Below are 24,661 nucleotides of genomic sequence, written 5' to 3' on the forward strand. Positions count from 1 at the left end.
CCATATGTTCCCCTTTTTACTGTATCCTCTCCTGGGAAGTAAGAAGGGTTGTACACAGGTCGTACGGATCGACGACTAAGCCCTGTCCGGACTTGGGATCAAACTAAGAGCAGAAGGTGTCTTTGTTTTAGGTGACAGGTGTGGACTACTTACAAAGTATTGAACAATATGCCTCTCTCATCTCATAGGGGGAGCTATTGGACGGAACTGTGGACTATCTGTCAGGCCTTGAGGACCTGACAGACGAATCACTCCTCTCCCGGAAGAAGATTAAGAAGACAGAAAGTGGTATGTACGCGTGTGACTTGTGCGACAAAACATTCCAGAAGACCAGTTCCCTCCTAAGACACAAATATGAACACACAGGTATATAACATTTGGACAGTTGTTTTCTACCCCACCCTCCCTCTTCACCTTTGTGCCAGTCCCCCTCCATGTTTTGTGTCATTGAATGCTGTTATTTTTTGTTATTTCCTCATCTCTCTCTTTTTTCCCTTCTTGATCACATCATTTTTTTCCCCACCAATCTTAATTGTTATTTTCCTCTCGTCTTTCATAATTTACATTCTAATGTGTTCAGATCCATGACCTTTAATATGTTCCTTTCTTATCGACAAGGGGTTTGGGAATAGTGAGCTGTTTAGATATGAAAGAGGTTACATAAACATTCAGTAAAAGTAGAAGTGAGCATCATTGCATTCATCACAGACACCATAGAAGTAGTCATCCTGACTCCAGGCATTCTAAATGACATCATAAAATGGTCTCCAGAAGTAACAGGACCAGTGGCCATTTTGGAAACAAACGTTCTGCTTCAAGAGGGACTGTCTTTTTAAAGTTCACGCTAGTATGTTAAGACACAGGGACATACAGTATATATACTGTGCCTTCAGTGACAGGGACGAGAATTACTGCGTTGACCCTGGTGGTATTTAACAGAATGACAGGTCGTATAGGAGGCTTGCCTGTGTGGCATGTTTGGTTATTTTTTAAATGATCTTCAAAGATGTGACCTCTCCTCCTGGGGACTCCTCTCTTTCAGCATCCTGTAATGGAATGCCCCATGAGTAATTCTCTGTCTCCTCTATTTTTGTCCCACTGTATGTAGGGGAGGGTGATTGGGGGGAGGGGGGGGGCACTTAAAGTATGCCAACTATGGATGATGTCGCAGGCATTCCAAATCTATCTGAGAATAGGAATCGCCTGTGTGTGTGTGTCTGTGTGTGTATGTGCATTCTGTTGCGTGGCTGCTCACCTGTGGGCACTTTATGTGTATTGGCTTTTGTAGGATGGGAGGTGTTTGTGCATGTGAGCGTGGGATGTGCGCTTTGGAAGAGTGCTATTATATGGGCCGATTGAACTTGCATTTGAGAGGCCCATTTTGTCTAATACAAGTCAGATGGAAGGGAATATATTTCCGGTAGCGCCACTGAGTTGTAGTAAACCTTTAGTGCGAGGAGCTGCATGTTGCGGGGGCAGGGAAGAGGGCCAAAGGGGGCTAGTGGTGTGAAGGTCCTCCTCCTATAAATATAACTGTCACACCATCACGTGAAGGATGCCTAATCCTACTCGTTTTAATCTGGACCTATGATGTCATGAGAACACACTGTCACTGGTGCCAGGCTGCGCTTCAGTTTCACCTTGCTTGGTGTTCGAAACATCTGAGTTCACTGGCTTAGCTCGCTGCTCGCCGGCCCCGCCCATCATAGAGTGTTGAGGGGTTTTATTTCCACCTGACTCCCCCCAGTGTTTTCTAGCAGCAACTGAAATTAGCTCTAAAGTTAGATTGTCAACCATAAATTGAGGTTTACTTTTAACGCTTTGTTTTGTTTTCTAAAATGTATTTGAGAAATGTACTTGTATTTATTTGTACAATCACAACATTACTCATTCCTATCATTATTGTGTCCTATAATTATTTTCACCATGATGGAGGGAATGAAAAAAAATCCTTATTGATGATATAAATGCTTTTACACTCAGTATACACATAACATGATCAATACATTTTGTGTCAAGTCAGACTAAATTCACTCTAATATTACATGTGTACTACGTGTCTGTTCTCCTGAATAACTGTTTATTTTCCCTTTGTGTTTTTCTGTGTTTCTAGAGAAGGGGACCATAGTAACACTGTAGTAACACCTTCTCTCCCCTGTCTCCTGTGTCTCCGCAGGAAAGCGACCACACCAGTGCACGATCTGTAAGAAGGCCTTCAAACATAAGCACCACCTCATCGAGCACTCGCGTCTGCACTCTGGCGAAAAGCCATACCAATGTGACAAGTGTGGCAAGCGCTTCTCTCACTCAGGCTCCTACTCCCAGCACATGAACCACCGCTACTCCTACTGCAAGAGGGAGGCCGAAGAGAGGGAGGCAGCTGAGAGGGAGGCGGAGGAGAGGGAGGCCTGGGACAAGGGCCAGGGCCCCATGGAGCCCACAGAGCTACTGATGAGGAGGGCCTACCTACAGGGTCTGGGGCCGCTGGGCTACTCAGACCCCGAGGACCAGCTGGAGGACGGGGGCGACACCATCCTGAGGGATGGCACGGAAGGAGGGATGAGGGGAGGACGAGGACAGAGGGAAGTGGACGAGACGTATGAGGAGGTGACAGACAGACAAGAGGCGGGAAGTTTCAGGGAAGGAGAGGACGAGGGTGAAGGAAGGATGGACACAGCGAGGGATGACGAGGGGAAAGATGCGGCGCATTCGATCGATGACAGTTCAACAGAAGGGAAAAGAGACACCAAGTCAGACCATTAGGAAGCAGACTAAATCAATTCTGCAGTCAGTCAAAAAAAAATCTGGCAGAAAATATTTGTCATGATGGTTTGTTTCATTTCCTTTTTCCATTCTTCCAGCAAACATGAAACTGGCTTTGTTTTCAGAAGGGCACTGCAGTGGCTAAGTCAAGCAACTGGTAGCTTCTCAAAAGCTCATAATGATGGACTCATGGAATGTGGTGACTGACTGCCAACATCAGAGTTGAGACGACAAACTGGGTGGGATTATTTAAGAATCAACATTATGATGTAATAATGATTATCATTATAATAAACAAATTAAATTAAGCTGTCTTTAATGTACAGTATTAAATAAGGCCTAAAAGCTGTGTGGTGCTATAATGTTGTTAACCCTTGTGTTTTATTGTGTTCATACCCCAAACCAGGAAATTGCACTCTGCCCCTTTAATCACTACAAAAACAATAAAAAACTATTTAAAAAACCCTATGTATATTTATACCGTGCTTGAAGACTTGGTAGCAGTCCGTCAGTGTTGTACTTTGTCTACTACTTACTGTGATGTCCTTGGTTCTACCCTCCCTTTTGCTCGGCAAACTAACCACACCATTTTTTGTCTTTATGTGAAGGAAACTTTAAACCTGTGTGGTTTTGATGTTGTGAGTCTTACAATGGACTGGAATGCAGTGACAGAATGAAATAGAGAATTGTGAAATACGAAGGGCTCCATATGACAGACAAGAGACTTAGTAGGTTTTATTTTCTCAAGAGAAAGCCTTATATGCAAACCTTTTCACCTGTGCGTTTCTGCAAGTGCCATCCCTGTACAGTGTAAAAATCAGAGTTTACTTGTATTATCTTTGCTCTGGCTTCAGTATTAAATCAATATTTCACCTAGTTTTTCAAAGTACCTATGTCAGTATTAGCATAGATAGAGACAGCAGTTCGTTAGTTTACATGTTTGTGCAATTTTTTGTATTTTTCATTACCTTTTTTCAGTATTACTTTTTGTTTTTCTAGATTTTTTCCCCCAAGCATAAATTACATTTCAATCAAATTTTAAGATTACCATTTTATTTATGTGACTCATTTTATATTTCCTAATTGTATTTATTTCATACTGTAGTGTACAGTATTATAGTTCCTCAACAAATATATTTTAGTAAAGGATTCTGTCATTGACTATTGGAGAAAATCATGAATAGAAAGCACTCTAAGGTATTTTGAAAAACAGTCATTGTTAAAATTGTCAATTTTCTTCTTATCATTTTATTTCCTTTAAACTACTGGAAATTCGAAATTTGGGGAACTTTTGATACAATATTGTGAAAACACTGTATTTTTTGACAATAAAAATCAATTTTAGTCATCCAGGTATAAAGAGATTAAGATAGAGGGGGTGTTGATGATGGAAAATTCCTAAAATGTCTTAAGTAGGCTATTATTGAATTTTTTATTTCTCTTGGAAATGACCATGCTCGAATAAATGTAGCCAAAATAAATTCGAATAAAGCTGTGTTATTCTTCTTGTACTTGAATTACTTCTATTTATTATCAATCTAACTGTGATCATGTATACTTGTACACATTTAGGAGTTGGCCTATAGCAGTCTCATCTCTGTAGCATTTCTATTAAAGGTAAACTCAGCGATATGACGTAGATGCAGAACAGCATGCTGGGTTTTTTTCCACTACAACTTAGAGCGTTGAAGTGCAAGGCTCAACTTCTCCACTGTTTTGGTGCCCTGGCTACCATGCTGTACACGGCGTGAAGCGAATCCGTGCACAGATACTGTGTGTGACTGTGTTGCATCACGCTCATCTCAATATATTGCTACCAGTGTTACTATTGGCAGTCCTCAATTCATGTTCATAGGTTGAAGTGAAAAGTTATCCATTGCGACACATACCATAAGCTTATATCTCATACATGGCCTCACATGGATCTTAGAAACCACACAGAATACATACTAGCTGTTTTACAGTGGATGCCAAGACGCAGCTCATCTTTCAGAATAGCCTGTTTCTCCATAGGGAAACGTTTACCACGAGTAAGACAATAATGCCCCTCAGGTTTGAGGATGGATTAACCTACTGTTTGTTTTCCAATGTCCTAACTAGAAAGCACATACAAGGGATGTGAAAATGTCACAGTTCAGTGTGTGTACTGGAGACTTTCTAACGTAGCATGTCACAGAAGGAAGCGTTTGTGTGTTGTGTTTTTGTTTCGCTTTACAATTGAATAATAATTGAATATGAACATACCAATATAATGGAACATTCAATAAATATTAAAAGGGAAACATTTTCAAAAGTAATATAGATATTTTACAAGCTTCTAGTCAGGGAAAGTTCCTATTTAATATAAAGTAATTAGCACAGACTTTTACTTTACTATAAAACGAGAAAGAATAATCTAAAATCTCTCTCTCAACTGTTAGTTATTGCTGCCTTTACACTTATGTGATTAGTTCTGCTGAATTCTGACCTTCTGATGTGGATTCTACTTTATGTGAAGATTTCTTAGAGGCTGTGTGATAGACTTTTTAAATTACTTTCGCCTCTTTGAAGTTTAAAAAGACTAGGCTTGAGCTCAAATTACCACAGCAACAGACAACCAAAGTGGCCATGAACTGTTTACACCGGATCTCAGAAGAACTACATTATCCATGACCTTACTAATTTAACTAACATAATGAAATGCAAATAGAATCTCCCACACACACACACACACACACACACACACACACACACACACACACACACACACACACACACACACACACACACACACACACACAGACACACACACACACACGATCAAGTCTATTTTAGGATCTTGCAGATGTTGGGTAAAATATTGTACATATCGTCACTGAGTCCACTAAAACAAGGAAGCTCAGTTGTTGGCAGAGAATATGTTCACAAGTAGCCTAGCAAAATCATCCCTTGACAGTATTGTCAAAATACTGAGCGAAAAAGCTCTCTCTCTCTCTCTCAAGCCAGTGAAGACCGAAACAACGAACAGCGTGAGGGGCGTTCCTAAAATGACACCATCACGCACGGACGGAACGAGTGCGTCATTTTTTCTACCAATAATATTCAGGAGAAGGTGAGTTTTCGTTCCACATGCAGACAGAAACGAACACTGACATGTGCACTGCATGTTGTTTCAAACACTTTCTATAAAGCGACGCTTTATTTCTACATTCATTTATCTTACTGAATAGAAAAACAATTGTCAATTTGCATAGCGAGACTGTAAATGTCTTCAATGACAAATATGGTTACGGATGGAAATGTGTCTCTGGCAAAGGAGACGTTGTGTACAAACTATCTCTGGTCCAGGGCATAACTGCGCATTCTGGATCGGGTTTTTGAGCGGACAAAATACGAAATCCATGTGTAGTGACTGTATTCAATGTAGGCTACAAAGTAAAAAGGAAAGATGTTGCTATAGTGTTGAATAACTGCTCTCTGTAGTCTATGTGCCAGTTGCTATTTAAAAAAAATATATATACTTATTATGAGGGCATTTTGTTTACCGCCCTTTTTGTTTTATTTCCTACAGCATTGAGCACATGCGCGTGAATCGGTTAGTCTGGCGGTAAGCAAAGTGTTTAAAGTATTTTAACTTCGTATTATATTTCCTGAGCCTTGCCAACATCATGCGAAATCTAAATAGGCCTAGCCATATGTTTTAAGAACTCGGTCACAAACCAGTCCGTCATTCAGATAAATCTAGGTCCGAGGGCATGGCAAAGAGACGGGGGATGGGATTTGTATAAAATTAAAGCTCACATATTTAATTTTTACACAATTCAAAAACAGTTAAAATCGGAATTTGGAGAACAGTAAAAACAAGCAACATTGACTCCAGCCATGATCACCTTGTTGCTGTAGTTTCATTCACCTCAGACAATATGGGATTTAAAGGGATAATCCAACCCAAAGGTAAAAATCTTTATTTTTTATTTAACCTTTATTTATGACTCATATCTCCCTCGTTAACTTTAAGCACCAGCTGTCAGAGCAGCTCACAGATCACAGCACCTGTACATAGCCCATCTGTAAATAGCCCATCCAACTACCTCATCCCCATACTGTTATTTTTTTTCTTCTCCTTTGCACCCCAGTATCTACTTGCACATTCATCTTCTGCACATCTATCACTCCAGTGTTTAAATTGCTAAATTTTAATTATTTCGCCACTATGGCCTTACCTCCTTTATCTTACCTCATTTGCACACACTATACATATACTTTTTTTATATTGTGTTATTGACTGTATGTTTGTTTATTCCATGTGCAACTCTGTGTTGTTGTTTGTGTCGCACTGCTTTGCTTTATCTTGGCCAGGTCGCAGTTGTAAATGAGGACTTGTTCTCAACTGGCCTACCTGGTTAAATAAAGGTGAAATAAAACACTTTATTTAACTAGGCAAGTCAGTTAAGAACAAATTCTTATTTACAATGACGGCCTACCCTGGCCAAACCCGGACGACGCTGGGCCAATTGTGAAACTCCTGTGGATTTGGTGAAAGCCTATGTTGTATCTGTAACCACGTTTCCATTCATATGTTTTTATGCGAGCAATGTCATACCGTATAAAACAAAATCAGGACACCTGTCATGGAAACAGGACGTTTCGGTACAATTTCATGAATGCAGACAGATCATTTGTTCGTTCGATATGGTGGGATCATTTTGTGTCAGTAAGATTAAATATGCGAGAAATGTCAGTGGAAACGCCTTTATGCGCAAATATTGATATAATAACCATTATATAGAAGTAATTGAGTCATGCAATGATATGTTATGTGATCCTTCTACTACAACTCGGGAAAACATGTTGTTTATTTGGCTACAGATGAAATAACTTATGATGAACTTCACAGGTTGATGAAAGTGCACAGTGATCTTGATGCTCCTTTCCAGTAAATATCGAGGGGCTGATTCTGGTGACATGATGATCGATGCTTGACTGCCGTTTGACAAATACAAATATTCTCGCTCTTATCCATAATAATCTCATCCTGTAGACTAGTCTACCCGCTCTGTATCGGCGAGCTTTTGGCTAGAGCGCAAATGCCAAGACCAGAGTAGGCACATTTGGTATTTAACGCAAGGGTTTTTGTGACAAACTAGAGTAGAGTTAAAAATGTGATGGAAGTACGTTGAACTTTACATTTTATTCTGTACATAAAAACTTAAGCAACAATTAAATTTTTTGTGCATTGTCATCACGCACTGATTTTTATCTGCAACAAGTTTGTTTGGTGGAAACACCACTGGTGGGAAAATGCACATCTCTTTTTAATGCTGATTTTGAAAGTTTGTCATCAATCTAAACTGTGTACTAAATTCTTCAACTCAGTTTCTCCTTCAAGTACCATCTTGCAATGCTCAGTGGCTGCGTTTCAAACTCATAAAATACACCCTCGTCCACTTACCCTCGGCCTTATGCCCTTGGGGGAATCCCCGCGTGCATATTTGTTATTTGTCCAAGTGATTAACCAAGTAAGGGAAGTTTGCAACGTAAGCCCCTCAGTCCTCGTATTTAATGGAGTTTGCGAGTGTACAATTATGTTCACTTTGGGGCCTGAAACACCCCATAATTCAATTTGTGATGATTGTACATCCGCAAAGAAAAGTCAGCCAAAACTTAAAACCTCAACGTCAATATGGAGTCAACATACAAGTGTAAGTAAAAACAAATGTAAATATGTTAGAAATTGTTCTACTAATGCACAAACACGTCTTGTAAAAGTAAATATGTTTTTGTTTGGTTATTGTAGAAATAAAACATTTTCCTTCTTCAGAAGTTCCAGCTTGGCAGGCTAATGTTAGTTAGCTCATTAATTTGCTAGCTATTATACAGTAGGCTTATAGTAATAATTATATGGTTAATATAAGTAGACATGCAATCATAGTGCATATAAAACACAATCGTCGCGGGACGAACGAGTGATGAATTTCCGAGCAATGGCGGTCCATTTAAAATTAATTCCTTCCTCCCTCACCCCTTGCCTTGCAAGTGTAGACTCGTCAGATGTCATGATACGTCATCAGAAGTGTCCACTTCATTTGAGGGGAGAGGGTGTGTCAAGTGTTTGGAATGCAGCCAGTGTCTGTGGGAAAGTGCCATTGTTGCCATAGCAATGTACTCTGCACTCGCTCTGGGCGGAGGCGGACTGCAAGTTGAACTCCTGAGATGGACTTTTAAATTGATAATGCCGTTTGTTTAGGCAATTTTATTATTATTTTTGTTTTTAACAGCTAGCTAGCTACTGACTTTGGTATTATTGTGTGGATCTACGTTTGCTAGCTAGCTAGCTAGCTAGCTAGTCAGTTAGCCCAGGGAGAGATCATTGCATCGTGGGTTTTGTAGTCGACTTGAGCTGCAACAGATTTCCACAATGATTTTGACGTTGCTACATTACCAACCTTGTTATGAGGACAAATTGAAACATTTGTTCACCAAAAATATAGTTTTCACATATTAGTGTTATTTAACTTAATCATAGGAATTTGTGGTTTGGGATGGATTATCCCTTTAACATTCTAAAAACACATGTCATACAAGAATTAGCTGCTGTTCACTAGTTCAGCATCGGGATTAAAACACTTGTTTAGCTCCATGACAAGTCAAACAGCAGTTACCTAGTCAAACAGCAGTTACCTAGTCAAACAGCAGTTACCTAGCCAAAGCCATCTACTACAGTCATCTCTTCCTCTGCAGTTTTTAGAAAAAGTCGCACTGTTCTCTGCAGCTGTGTCGACCCGTTCTCCATAGAGCAAGCAAGCCAGCTATACAAACAGTCTTGCACTCCCGCTTCCAGGCGTCCACATGGTCCTCAAGTCAGCCCTCTAACACCGCTAAACTGCATTTTCCTTTTAATTGGGATTGGAATGATTTTAGTAGCCTATTTTCAATTGTTGTTGAGCTAGGGTATGGTGACTGGTCACAATGTATGCCATTTTTCTGCCAACATCTGATAAGCCAATTCATACAAAATAGTACCAAGTACGTCAACTCCACGATGATTTAATCCACGGAGTTGAGCGTAGACAACAGTTTTTGAAATGGACATCCGACTAATTAGTCACTATGCAGTCGATAATATATATTTTTTTACATTTTAAACGCTTTGTTTGATGAAATCCATACTTTTTAATTAAATCAAATTAAACCATCGACTACTTCCTTGTTGAGATTCAATTGGCACATGCATTCGCGCTGAGTTGCCATTTTAGATCAACAGCAATGAGGAAGCAGTGGGTAGTTGTATTTGATTTATGATTTATTAAAAAGGATGGGATTCAACAAACAAAGATAGGCACTCAACAACAGAGGACAAACATAAGTACACGGTAAGGATTAAAAAAACTCTAGTCTGCGCTCAACTCCGTGGATGAAATCATGGACTTGAGGTACTTTGCAAACTTCAGAGCAGAGTAAAGTGTCATCATTTATGACAGTTCACTTACTGTGTTACTCAACAAATGACATTGTTCTTACTGCAGTAGACCTAGCTCATAAGTGAAACGTTCACCAGTGATGTGGTTTTTAAATGAGTAAGACTCTGTAGGCCTACTTCAAAGGGATGCTCTACATTTACAAGGCCACCCAGAGTCCTGAGAATTGCTTACACACAATGTAAAAGCCTTATTTCAGTCAGTGGAATGCCTGAAAGTGTGATAAGTCAGCTGCATGACAAATCATATTATGACCAATACAGTATGATTTTAATAGCAGAGTAAATCCATTTCTATTCAGTTATTCTTTATTTTTACTATTTTCTACATTGTAGAATAATAATGAAGGCATCAAAACTATGAAATAACACATTGAATCATGTAGTAACCAAAAAAAGTGTTAAACAAATCAAAATATATGTATTTTTTTGATTCTTCAAAGTAACCACAAAGCTGCCTTGATGACAGCTTTGCACACTCTTGGCTTTCTCTCAACCAGCTCATGAGGTAGTTACCTGGAATGCTTTTCCAACAGTCTTGAAGGAGTTCCCACATATGCTGAGCACTTGTTGGCTGATTTTCCTTATTTACAATGAAGGCCAAACCCGAATGACGCTGGGCCAATGTGCACCGCCCTATGAGACTCCCAATCACGGCAGGATGTGATGCAGCCTGGATTCAAACCAGGGACTCTTGCACTGAGATGCAGTGCCTTAGACCGCTGTGCCACTTGGGAGCCCACTTCAATGAGCTCATTTAACAGCAGAGTTTTAAACTGCCCTACCGACACTAGGGAATCCAGGTGTTATTAGTTTTGTAAGGTATTCCATAATTATGGTGCATTAAAACTATAGGCATATTTACCAAACTTTGTGGGGACAAGCAGAACCTCCAGAGTTAACCAACCCTGCGAGCTGGTTTTGTATCTCATACTTTTCTATCTCAACAGGGAAATGAGGTATGTTGGAAGCTTGTGGAGCAGAGCTTTGGACACAAGAAGGGAGTAATGACGTAATCTACGGGATTTAATAAGAATATACTGTCAATCCTACGTCGGAAACCTATTGAAATCATAGAAATAGATAATAGAATAGACATAACCATTTAAGTTGACAATCGACGGTGGGCGGGCCAGCGGCCATCTTTATGTTAGTAATTAAAATGTTATTTAAATGTCATTGGTGTACCAGCTAAATTCCAATGGTCTGAAGGGATAGGTCCATTCTATGAATTATATTATTGAAATTGCACCCACCCTGTATTCAAAAACATGTTGTGTCTCAACCGATGGCGGGCACTACACAACCTCAGATGATGTAATGTACGGTCTAAGCTACAACATATGTGAATATGAAAATAAAGAAAATTGTAGTTTACACGTTTTTAGATAATTGACATTAAAGGTTGAAACATTTCAGTTTGACAACCTTGTTTGTAAGCTTTTAAATGATATCAAACCCAACCGTTTATGTTTTTGAGTGACATGTGTGTCATGGTATGGTGGGGTATGCAAAATGTTTAAACTGAGCACCTTTATCTCCTGGTCCAAAAAGTAACTTTCTGAGCACTTATTGCATGATCAAACATGTATGGAAAGTTTTGTTTAATCAAAAGGGATGCGGTCAAAAAGTGATTGAATTCAAAGGGATTTACGCAGCAGTTTAGAGGCAATAGCACAGTTATAAAAGCAAATTAATGGCTCACCTCACAGGTAGGCTAATTTCCAAAAGGAGGACTGATATTCTTGAGTGTGGCACTCTAATTTGTCATATGAAGTCTGTGAAGTTCTACAGTGTAAAACACATTAAGGACACCTGCTCTTTCCATGTCATAGACTGACCAGGTGAAGCCTGTGAAGTTCTACAGTGTAAAACACATTAAGCACACCTGCTCTTTCCATGTCATAGACTGACCAGGTGAAGCCTGTGAAGTTCTACAGTGTAAGACACATTAAGGACACCTGCTCTTTCCATGGTACAGACTGACCAGGTGAAAGCTATGATCCCTTATTGATGTCACTTGTTAAATCCACTACAATCAGTGTAGATGAAGGGGAGGAGACAAGTTAAAGAAGGATTTTTAAGCCTTGGGACAATTGAGACATGGATTGTGTATGTGTGCCATTTTCCTTTGAACGTGGTATGGTAGTAGGTGCCAGACACACCGGTTTGTGTAAAAAACTGCAATGCTGCTGTGTTTTTCACGCTCAACAGTTTCCCTTGTGTATCAAGAATGGCCAACCACCCAAAGGACATCCAGCCAACTTGACACAACTGTGGCAAGCTTTGGAGTCAACATGGGCCAGCATCCCTGTAGAATGCTTTCGACACATTGTCAAGTCCATGCCCCGACGAATTGAGGCTGTTCTGAAGGCAAAAGGAGGGGGTGCAACTCAATATTAGGAAGGTGTCCTAAATGTTTTGCACACTCAGTGCATATTGGACTGCTGTGCTGCCTGCCTTTCCATTTTCCTGGCTATTGTTCATATCACTGTGCCTTCTCCTTCTCCCCATTCAAGGCAGCACAGAGAGATTAGCACATGTCCATGTGCCTATAATTATAGCTGTAGTCCCTTTCAGTGGATCCTTAAATGATTCGCTTTTACATAAAGCCTGCGCTTGTGAAATACAAGGGCACGACTCCCTCAATTAAAAGAAGGAAAAGTCACTGCTCACTCATTTCACCGCTTTGAAACCTTAATCTGCGGAAAATGGGAGCTGCCTCCCCTTTTCTAATATGAGATCAAAGGAGTTCTGAATAGCATTACACGTTCCTTGCTCGATGTGGGAAGCCGCTTAAATTTTGCATTGTCAAACTGAAAAGCCTGTCATGAGAAGACTGAATGAAAGGTTTTTAGGACACAATATTACCCTCTGTTTTGCTGGTTGGGCACTGATCCTAATGGAATCATAGTTAGTCTCATGACTGCAGTACCCACTTTTGAACAATATCTGTGAATATTATTGCCTTATGACCTATAACTTAATTATAAATCAGGATGGAAAATTCTATACATTAGGAATGTAGTCTATTTCAAGTATGTTATCTAACAAAACCTTTCAATCAAAAATAAGACAATGCTCTTATACCTTGATATATACCATGATATCTATTCAGGTTAAAGGAAGAGAAAATGACAGAAGCTAACCTATTTTTTCAAATATTTTCCCACATGTCAAACTGCAGTTTATTTGACTGTCTAATGTATGCATTTCTATATTTAGATATGTAGTAGGTGTGTTATGTTATATATGTATTTATGACATTTGTCAAGTGAGCCCTCATCCCTAACTACCTTCCAGACGGTGCACAACACGGACTGAAATGTAGTTAGTCTCCGCCTCAATCTGCCACGTTCTCAGCATCTACAGTATCTGAGGCGATATCTCATCTGATCTTATGTTTAGGATAAATAAACCCTCACAGAGGAAGTATCAGATCTAGCCTCTTCCCTTTCAACCCGCCCCCCACACACACACTCACACAGAATGCATGCTTAAACCCTGAATGGCCGAAAGGACCAAAGGGGAGGTGTCGGAATCTGGCACGCATGCTCCAGCAATCTGTGTTTGTCGCTGGCCACTGCAATCCCATCCAACCCTGTGCCTGCTATCTGCAAGGGCACGATGGGGGTAGTGCTTCTGGTGACGACTTTAATGGTCATGATTGGTCCTCACTGTGACGTCTTTATGCATTTTTATATGGAATCACAGCGGCTCAGGCTGCCTCCCCCACGGTTGCTATTTAGGTCTATGTAAATCCTGTGTTTCTGCATGAAATTCCTTTGCACCTCAGGGTGGCGTGTGTGTGTGTGTGTTTTTCCAAGGTACACACACATGATTTATAAAGCTGTGGTGATGATTGCCATATTGGCTGATTGTCCTTAGATATTTACTGTAGTCGCCCTATGCTCTGGAAATGTTGTCAGTGATGTTGAGGATGTGAAGCTACATTCTAAATGTGAAGGCATTGTGCTAAAGATTAAACCAGACAACATAAATTTGCCCCCCTCCCAATCAGGTGTTTCAGACATACAGGTGTTTCAGTCTAAAGACTAACCCTATCTGAGTGTCTACAGACAGACAGGTGTTTCAGTCTAAAGACTAACCCTATCTGAGTGTCTACAGACATACAGGTGTTTCAGTCTAAAGACTAACCCTATCTGAGTGTCTACAGACAGACAGGTGTTTCAGTCTAAAGACTAACCCTATCTGAGAGTCTACAGACAGACAGGTGTTTCAGTCTAAAGACTAACCCTATCTGAGTGTCTACAGACATACAGGTCAGGTAGTGAAATGAATAGTCAGCATTCACAGTGTCCTTACCTTGTTATTCACTCCTGGGTGGTTTGGTACGTTGGGGATTCCCTTTCATAGCAGCGTGAGGGGGAGAGAACGGTGACATTAACCCTTTCAGTTCATTTCTGAGGTGGAAAGATGTCAGTACCCTGAATACTCTGAAGAGGTGGGCGAAAGGTATAGGTGAGGAGAGATTTGATCGTCAGTGGGTCCATTTCGCAATGGTTGGAAATCACCCCGGAGATGTGGTCTAAGACTTGTTGTTTCGTGTTCTATTCCAGATGAGATTTTTGTCTTCTGTTAGCTGTTGTTATGCCGAGCTTTACACAGCAATGGTCCATCGTCTATCCACATAGTTTTTTTTCCTGTGTAAGCGTCCATAATGTTTTGTGCTTGACAAGAGTCACACACAGTAGGGCTGAGATGTCAATATGTAACAAAGATTTCTACATTTAACTTTTGTTTACACATTTAATGCTGCCAGTATGTCTTGGTATTCCATTAGGGGTTTTGGTTCAATGGGTCACAATTGTGCTTTCAGGAAGATAGATTTTTATTGTCATTGGCCTAGACTTCTGTTTGCCCCGTAAAACATCCACTTTCTACTGAACTCCACGTCTTTTAAACTCCTAAAGGTTTTGTCATTTACGAAAAGTTTGCACAGCTCATTCCCTACTTAAGATATGACTTGCATTTCAGAGTGAGAGAGGGACCAAGATATTGACTGATTGGAAAGTCTGTGGGCGAACGATGAGTTTCCCATTGTGGGCAGGAAGAATGAGATGGAGGACAGCATTTACTGTAGATGTAAACTGGATGTCATGGTGAGAGAATTAATTGGAAAAGAAATTGCACTCAAATACAGTTTATATTTTATTTAACTAGGCAAGTCAGTTAAGAACAAAATCTTATTTACAATGACGGCCTACCTCGGCCAAATCCTAGCAAAGTACGACGCTGGACCAATTGTGCGCCGCCCTGTGGGACTCCCAATCACGGCCTGTTGTGAAACAGCCTGGAGTCGAACCAGGGTCTGTAGTGACGCCTCTCGCACTAAGATGCAGTGCCTTAGACCGCTGCGCCACTCGGGAGCCCAGTTACCTGTATATCAATGTATTCTCAGCATTTTAGGCTGCCATTTCCTTCCATCGCCATCACTCATATTCTTCCTTGCGCTTGCCATTCCTTTACACTACCAGATAGAGTTTGTGATGACTATTTTACAAAAAATGAATTTGTATGTGATTGTCAATTAACTGTAACTAATACATTTGGAAAAGCCTTTATGGGGTTAGCTCAGCACTTTTTTAAATTTGTTCAACAGGAAATTCATAGATTATACTTCCCAAAATTGAACTGGTCTTTTCCCTTTTCCCTGCCAAGGAGGCCTTCATTGCCAACCTCTGATTTCCAGTGTTCTTTGTCCTTGCTTATTATCATCCATGTTTCTCTCCTCAGATTCAGCATAGCCTATCCATGAGTGTGCTTCTGTTGGAGGTGCTCCCACAAGCAGCTGATAGACCTGTTCAGAGAGAATGTGGAAGACTGCGTAGCCGACAGCAGCCCAGGCCTTCCCGGCCAGCCCCTCATACAGGTTAACACAAAGACGCAGGATGGAGTTAATTGATACATTCCTGAGTAAGGTTGCTAGGTAATTGTTGTTGCAAAACGTACACTGGGTTTCTCTTTCCAAGACGTTGTTTGTGAGTTTCCATGTACAGTGAGCTCAGTATAGGGGAAATCCAATTCCTCTGTTTTGGTACAGTGAGATGGAGAGTGGGGCATGTGGTTGTCAGCTATTCTAAGGTACCCTTGTATCACTCACTACTAGATGTCAGAGATTGGGATTCCATTCCGTCATTTACTTCCACATAGAGGGTTTAGGTAATATGTAGAGCGGGGGTGTCAAACTCATTTTAGCCCGCAGGTCGCTTTCGGTCTTCACCGAGGTCTGGATGGCCGCACTTAAAATGTATTATATTTTCTCGTCATAAAAATTTGCAAAAATTATCCTCTATCCCAGGGTTTCCTAAACTCGGGTCCTTGGGATCCCCTGAGTGCACTTTTTTGTTGCCCTAGCACTACACAGCTGATTCAAATAATCTTGATGATGAGTTGGTTATTTGAATCAGCTTTGTAGTCCTTGGGTAAAAACCAAAACGTGGACCCCAGGACTGAGTTTGGGAAACCCTGCTCTATCCATTGCTTCTAGAATTTCCAATGCTCCCTGATTGTCTAGCTTTCGTTTTGGTTACTGTTAGGAAGCTGTACAGCGTGAAGAGACTGTACATGTAGGTTCATTTTCATTTCTACATAGTTTCCATTTGGTTTTAGTCATTTTCATTTCCATTGAGATTGTTTTTTCCCCCAAAGTTTTTTTTTCTAAACAAAATAATTGAAAGGGTTCCGTATGTTTGACACCTTATTAAGGGAAGAACCCAATGTATAACAGTAGTTAGTCATCCTCTTTTTGTGCGTTGGAATTGCTTGCATGTTTTATTAGCTACTACCCTTTGTCATTAAGCCAGAGGGTGCAATATAATCATTATGTATTTGATGAGAAACTCTGCTTCGCAGAAACTGGTCTGATTCAGGACTTGGTGAGTACTTGACAGATTACCAAAGATGGGGTGATTTACTATACTTTTGGAAAAGCGATGCAGTGATGCTGCAGTCCTTCCACACACCCACAGGACTACCACTCAGGTTGATGTGTAACCTTTTTGTTTGGTTTTGATCTCTATCTGCGAGCCACGTCACATACAGTAGAGTGAAATTCCTACTTCAAAAGGTCATCAGTCAAAATGAAGACAGGTAGTCAAATCGGTAGTGGCTAGATAGCCTACATTATGGAGTGCCATGTTGCTAAGTAATAGCTCATACAGTAACTAAACTAAGCCATTTTCTCAGTTCTGCTGGTCATACGTTTTTTGATGATACGTTTTGATGCAGAACGAGATATTTGCGTTTCCCTCTAAGTGAAAACAAGTTGTAATCCAATACATAACAAATCAAAATGTTCTACTTATTATTCATATAATAAAAACATAAAACAAAAAATCCATCTCATGCTAAAGAGATACATTAAGTAACTCCTCCAGTCTCTGTGCTTCTAATTCTTAACTACACAGGATGTCCCTGTGGACTATTCTACTGGCAGGAACAAGTTAAAAGTAGAGAACTCTCATCTGGTTTGAGTCAGAGCCCTGCATTACCAACAGAGTTTAGGCGGTGAGGGTGATTTCTTTAACGTGCAGTACTGTAGGCCTCTTTTGGTTTTGATCGAAGGCCCAAACGGGCCAGGAAATTGGGCTAATCCCAGGTCTGAGAGGCACACGGGGACGTGATCTTAGCGATGGCTCGTGGACTCAACCACATCAAAGAGTCCTGCTCATGGGTAAAGGGGACTGACTGACTGATGAAGGGACGAGCCATGTCTTGAAGTCACTTAGGGAGTTGCTGGAGCTTCAAAGACTCATCGCTGAGCACGCAACAGATACAGAGACGCCGCAGAGAGAGGCGGAGAGAGAGAGATGTGTTCCACAGGGCTGCGGTGGAAACGATGCAGTTCTTATAGCCTTTAGCCGTACCCTCATCCTACTCCTCCTCTGTTCCTCTGGTGATGTAGAGGTTAACCCAGGCCCTGTGTGTCCCCAGGCGCTCTCATTTGTTGACTTCTTCAACCGTAAAAGCCTTGGGTTCATGCATGTTAACATCAGAAGCCTCCTCCCTAAGTTTGCTTTATTCACTGCTTTAGCACACTCCGCCAACTGTGATGTCCTAGCCGTATCTGAATCCTGGCTTAGGAAGGCCACCAAAAATTCTGAAATTTCCATCCCCAATTGCAACATTTTCCGTCAAGACAGAACTGCTAAAGGGGGCGGAATTGCAATCTACTGTAGAGATAGCCTGCAGAGTTCTGTCATACTATCCAGGTCTACGCCCAAACAGTTCGAGCTTCTACTTTTAAAGATCCATCTCTCCAGAAATAAGTCCCTCACTGTTGCTGCTTGCTATAGACTCCCCTCAGCTCCCAGCTGTGCCCTGGACACCATATGTGAATTGATTGCCCCCCATCTATCGTCAGAGTTCGTACTGCTAGGTGACCTAAATTGGGATATGCTTAACACCCGTCCTACAATCTAAGCTAGATGCCCTCAATCTCACACAAATTATCAATGAACCTACCAGGTACAACCCCAAATCCGTAAATGGGCACCCTCATAGATATCATCCTGACCAACTTGCCCTCTAAATACACCTCTGCTGTTTTCAACCAGGATCTCAGCTATCACTGCCTCATTGTCTGCGTCCGTTATGGGTCCGCGGTCAAACAACCACCCCTCATCACTGTCAAATGCTCCCTAAAACACTTCTGCGAGCAGGCCTTTCTAATCGACCTGGTCCGGGTATCCTGGAAGGATATTGACCTAATCCCGTCAGTAGAGGATGACTGGTTGTTCTTTAAAAGTCATTTGCTCACCATCTCACCATCACCTAGCTTCCCTGTGGCTCAGTTGGTAGAGCATGGTGTGTGCAACGCCAGGGTTGTGGGTTTGATTCCCACGGGGGGCCAGTACAAAAAAATTTATGAAATGTATGCATTCACTACTGTAAGTCGCTCTGGATAAGAGTGTCTGCTAAATGACTAAAATGTAAATGTACAATGTTAAATAAGCATGCACCTTTTAAAAAATGTAGAACTAAGAACAGATATAGCCCTTGGTTCACTCCAGACTTGACTGCCCTTGACCAGCACAACAAAACACTGGGGTGTACTGTACTAGCATCGAATAGTCCCCACGATATGCAACTTTTCAGGTAAGTCAGGAACCAATACACACAGTCAGTTAGGAAAGCAAAGGCTAGCTTTTTCAAACAGAAATTTGCATCCTGTAGCACTAATCCCCAAAAGTTTTGGGACACTGTAAAGTCCATGGAGAATAAGAGTACCTCCTCCCAGCTGCCCACTGCACTGAGACTAGGAAACACTGTCACCGGTGATAAATCCACAATAATCGAGAATTTTAAGAAGCATTTCTCTACGGCTGGCCATGCTTTCCACCTGGCTAGCCCTACCCCGTCCAACAGCTCTGGACCCCCTGCAGCAACTGGCCCAAGCCCCCCCCCCCGCTTCTCCTTCACCCAAATCCAGATCGCAGATGTTCTGAAAGAGCTGCAAAATCTGGATCCCTGCAAATCAGCTGGGCTAGACAATCTGGACCCTCTCTTCCTAAAATTTCTGCCGCCATTGTTGCAACGCCTATTAATAGTCTGTTCAACCTCTCTTTCGTATCGTCTGAGATTCCTAAAGATTGGAAAGCGGCCGCGGTCATCCCCCTCTTCAAAGGGCGAGACACTCTAGACCCAAACTGTTACAGGCCTATATCCATCCTACCCTGCCTTTCTAAAGTCTTCGAAAGCCAAGTGAACAAACAGATCACCGAACAATTTGAATCCCATCGTGCCTTCTCCGCTATGCAATCTGGTTTCCGAGCTGGTCACGGGTGCACCTCAGCCACGCTCAAGGTCCTAAACGATATCATAACTGCCATCGATAAAAGACAGTACTATGCAGCCGTCTTCATCGACCTGGCCAAGGCTTTCGACTCTGTCAGTCACCGTATTCTTATCGGCAAACTCAACAGCCTTGGTTTCTCTAATGACTGCCTCGCCTGGTTCACTAACTACTTCTCAGATAGAGTTCAGTGTGTCAAATCGGGGGTGCAACAGAGTTCAATTCTCGGGCCGACTCTTTTCTATGTATGTATCAATGATGTCGCTCTTGCTGCTGGTGATTCTTTGATCCACCTCTACGCAGACAACACCATTCTGTATACATCTGGCCCTTCTTTGGACACTGTGTTAACAAACCTCCAAACGAGCTTCAACGCCATACAACTCTCCTTCCGTGGCCTCCAACTGCTCTTAAATGCTAGTAAATCGCATGCATGCTCTTCAACCGATCGCTGCCCGCACCCGCCCGCCCGACTAGCATCACTACTCTGGACGGTTCTGACTTGAATATGTTGACAAATATAAATACCTAGGTGTCTGGCTAGACTCTAAACTCTCTTTCCAGACTCACATTAAGCATCTTCAATCCAAAATTAAATCTAGAATCGGGTTCCTCTTTCGCAACAAAGCCTCCTTCACTCATGCTGCCAAACTTACCCTCGTAAAGCTGACTATCCTACCGATCCTTGACTTCAGCGATGTGATTTACAAATTAACCTCCAACACTCTACTCAGCAAATCCGTTTTGTCACCAAAGCCCCATATACTTCCCACCACTGCGACCTGTATGCTCTTGTTGGGTGGTCCTCGCTACATATTCGTCGCCAAACCCACTGGCTCCAGGTCATCTATAAGTCTTTGCTAGCTATAGCTCCGCCTTATCTCAGCTAACTGGTCACCATAGCAACACGCTCCAGCAGGTATATCTCACTGGTCATCCCCAAAGCCAGCACCCACTTTGGCCGCCTTTCCTTCCAGTTCTCTGCTGCCAATGACTGGAACGAATTGCAAAAGTCACTGAAATTGGAGACTTATATCTCCCTCACTAACTTTAAGCGTCAGCTGTCAGAGCAGCTTACCGATCGCTGCAGCACCCAGCCCATCTGTAAATAGCCCATTCGACCAACTACCTACCTCATCCCCAAATTTGTTTTTGTTTTTCTGCTCTTCTGCACACCAGTATTTCTACTTGCACATCCTCATCTGCACATATATCACTCCAGTGTAAATTGCTAATTTGTAATTACTTTCCCACTATTGGCCTATTTATTGCCTTACCTCCTTACTTAATTTGCAAACACTGTATACAGATTTTTCTATTGTGTTATTGACTGTACGTTTGTTTATCCCATGTGTAACTCTGTTGTTGTTTTTGTCGCACTGCTTTGCTTTACCTTGGCCAGGTCGCAGTTGTAAATGAGAACTTGTTGTCAACTGGCCTACCTGGTTAAATAAAGGTGAAAAAAATAATAATCCAATAGGGTGCATGAGAGATTGGCAAGGCTGGGTGGATTATCCTGCTGGGGGAAAGTTAGTAGATCTGGGTGATGTTAATGTTTTACCTGCTGGTTATCATGTTACCTGCTGGTTTTAACCAATGGATATTAAGCAGGATATATCCTTTTCCTTTTGATGAATAAAATTAATTTTAGAGGTTGGCATCGGGAACATTTAATTCTGACATGGCTCAGCTAAAAAGACAGTTCTCTCTCACCTCCCAAGGTTTCATTTTAGTCACACAGTAGTAGGCACATAGAGGATCTGGAAGTAAGGCTTGGCATTTGTTCGTGAGGAATTCATGTATTTGCAGATAGATGAACTCACCATCCTGACCCCCTGTGCTGTGTTCTGGTCTGTTTTGGTCTAGTGTGGTCTGGTCCTCAGGGTACTGAACCTGTCTGAGCTGGTGGCCCGGTGCCCTGACCTGGCCACACTGAAAAAGGTGCTATACTTCCGCCAGAACCAGCTGGTCTATCCGGGCCGCAAGAGTCAGTACAGAACCTTCCAGTATGGATGCAACCAGGTCCTCTCATGGTGAAGATTGACCTGGCCTTGACTGTACAGTACACAATGGATTTGGTGCTGTGTGTGTGTACCTTATTATCACAGTTAACATGGACAAAACTAACGTCAAAGCAAACAGCAGTCCCAGGAAGCCCAAACAAGCAAGGAAAAATTAGCAGCACGCATAATTACTCTGTGTATTTAAAATAACAACAACACTATTCATACGGTAATAGTTTGTCTTAATGAGCATGTCAGGGGTGCGCAACATGATTGGTTAATTGCGATAGGGCAACATGATGCTCTCTGGGTAATTGAAGTCACTTGTGTCGAGCGACTGCGTTGTCATTAATCAGAGGGCAAACAGTAAAGAGAGAGGCACTCTAAAGAAAAGTCATTGTTGTTGATCTGCGTAGGGAAACGCGTCAATAAGCCAGTTCTGTAAGGCCCACTCAATCTACTTTAATGTCATTAACCCAGTCAAATATGGCAGCATTAAATAAAACGCTACTCAAAGGGAATGTATCATTAAGAGATGTTTGATTGGATTCAAGCCAGATTGCTTTGCTAATTTGAATTATAATGCAGGGCTTTCGTTCTAATGAAAGAGAATGGGAGCCATTTTAGACTGTACAGATAAATGCACACTATGCTGAACCGTTCCATGTGGCACACAGAATCTGCAAATGAACGGCACAGCTGTGTTGTGTGTGTGTGTGTGTGTGTGTGTGTGTGTGTGTGTGTGTGTGTGTGTGTGTGTGTGTGTGTGTGTGTGTGTGTGTGTGTGTGTGTGTGTGTGTGTGTGTGTGTGTGTGTGTGTGTCACTGACTGTGTGCACCCTCTCCCCCCCCCAGCTTGGTGGAAGATGTTCAACTCCTCTTTTTTCAACATGGAGTCCTTCCTGTTCTCCATTTCGTCCTTCATGAAGATGATTCTGGACCACAGGCCCAAAGACCTGGACAAGCTCATCTGCCCTTGGGTCGGGTCCTCCACTTCCCCATCCAATCCCCCCATGTCACAAGGTCAGTGTCATCATCCTTGGCTACAGTCATTTGCCTTCTAGGGATAACCAGGCCACTGATTAAAGAAAGCAGAGTTGAGAGAGAGAGCGTTGCAGGCTCCTAATCCAACCCAGAGAGCTGATAGGGTTTGGAAGCATGGTTAATGGCAATCTGACTGACTGGAGAGAAGTTAGTTCTGTAAGAGTCAAGATTAGAAGTGACTACGGAGCTTTAATATCCTGTTTTGTTAAAGCCCATCTATCACTCTCATCCGTACTGTCCTGTGTATATGTTACAGTTGTCGGTGTGACGTTACAGATGTCGGTGTGACGTTACAGATGTCGGTGTGACGTTACGGTTGTCGGTGCGACGTTGCGGTTGTCGGTGTGACGTTACGGTTGTCGGTGTGACGTTACAGTTGTCGGTGTGACGTTACAGTTGTCGGTGTGACGTTACAGATGTCGGTGTGACGTTACAGATGTCGGTGTGACGTTACTGTTGTCGGTGTGACGTTACTGATGTCGGTGTGACGTTACAGTTGTCGGTGTGACGTTACAGATGTCGGTGTGACGTTACAGATGTCGGTGTGACGTTACAGTTGTCGGTGTGACGTTACAGATGTCGGTGTGACGTTTGTCGGTGTGAAGTTACAGATGTCGGTGTGACGTTACAGATGTCGGTGTGACGTTACAGTTGTCGGTGTGACGTTACAGATGTCGGTGTGACGTTACAGTTGTCGGTGTGACGTTACAGTTGTCGGTGTGACGTTTGTCGGTGTGACGTTACAGATGTCGGTGTGACGTTACAGTTGTCGGTGTGACGTTACAGTTGTCGGTGTGACGTTACAGATGTCGGTGTGACGTTACAGATGTCGGTGTGACGTTACAGTTGTCGGTGTGACGTTACAGTTGTCGGTGTGACGTTACAGTTGTCGGTGTGACGTTACAGTTGTCGGTGTGACGTTTGTCGGTTTGACGTTTGTCGGTGTGACGTTTGTCGGTGTGACGTTACAGATGTCGGTGTGAAGTTACAGTTGTCGGTGTGACGTTACAGTTGTCGGTGTGACGTTACAGTTGTCGGTGTGACGTTACAGATGTCGGTGTGACGTTACATTTGTCGGTGTGACGTTACAGTTGTCGGTGTGACGTTACAGTTGTCGGTGTGACGTTACAGTTGTCGGTGTGACGTTACAGTTGTCGGTGTGACGTTTGTCGGTGTGACGTTTGTCGGTGTGACGTTACAGATGTCGGTGTGAAGTTACAGTTGTCGGTGTGAAGTTACAGTTGTCGGTGTGACGTTACAGTTGTCGGTGTGACGTTACAGTTGTCGGTGTGACGTTACAGATGTCGGTGTGACGTTACAGTTGTCGGTGTGACGTTACAGTTGTCGGTGTGACGTTACAGATGTCGGTGTGACGTTACAGATGTCGGTGTGACGTTACAGATGTCGGTGTGACGTTACAGATGTCGGTGTGACGTTACAGTTGTCGGTGTGACGTTACAGATGTCGGTGTTTAGTGGACCTGTCTGAAGTGTTTGGGTGAGATGGTCAGAGGTGAGAACATTTAGAAGGAAACGTTTTTTGTTTGTTATCTCTTTAAGTTCTTCATCAGTGTAAGGAA

At 42.2% G+C, this 24,661-nt stretch overlaps 2 protein-coding genes across 2 annotated transcripts in view; both read left to right on the forward strand.

Moving 5' to 3' along the window:
* LOC106582417 (zinc finger E-box-binding homeobox 2-like) overlaps window positions 1–4,274 on the forward strand; it is an 82,591-nt gene extending 78,317 nt beyond the window's left edge. The window contains 2 exon segments of the mRNA XM_014165518.2: window positions 189–288; window positions 2,177–4,274. Coding sequence (XP_014020993.2) covers window positions 189–288; window positions 2,177–2,763 — 687 coding nt within the window. The 3' untranslated portion in view covers window positions 2,764–4,274.
* A 1,574-nt stretch (window positions 4,275–5,848) lies between these two features.
* LOC106582414 (uncharacterized) overlaps window positions 5,849–24,661 on the forward strand; it is a 41,344-nt gene continuing 22,531 nt past the window's right edge. The window contains exons 1-3 of the mRNA XM_045704842.1: window positions 5,849–6,696; window positions 15,977–16,169; window positions 22,894–23,061. Of these exons, the coding sequence (XP_045560798.1) occupies window positions 22,905–23,061 (157 nt within the window). The 5' untranslated portion in view covers window positions 5,849–6,696; window positions 15,977–16,169; window positions 22,894–22,904. The remainder of the gene's footprint in view (window positions 6,697–15,976; window positions 16,170–22,893; window positions 23,062–24,661) is intronic.

Source organism: Salmo salar, chromosome ssa21, assembly GCF_905237065.1.
Source record: "Salmo salar chromosome ssa21, Ssal_v3.1, whole genome shotgun sequence".
Taxonomy (NCBI): Eukaryota; Metazoa; Chordata; class Actinopteri; order Salmoniformes; family Salmonidae; genus Salmo; species Salmo salar.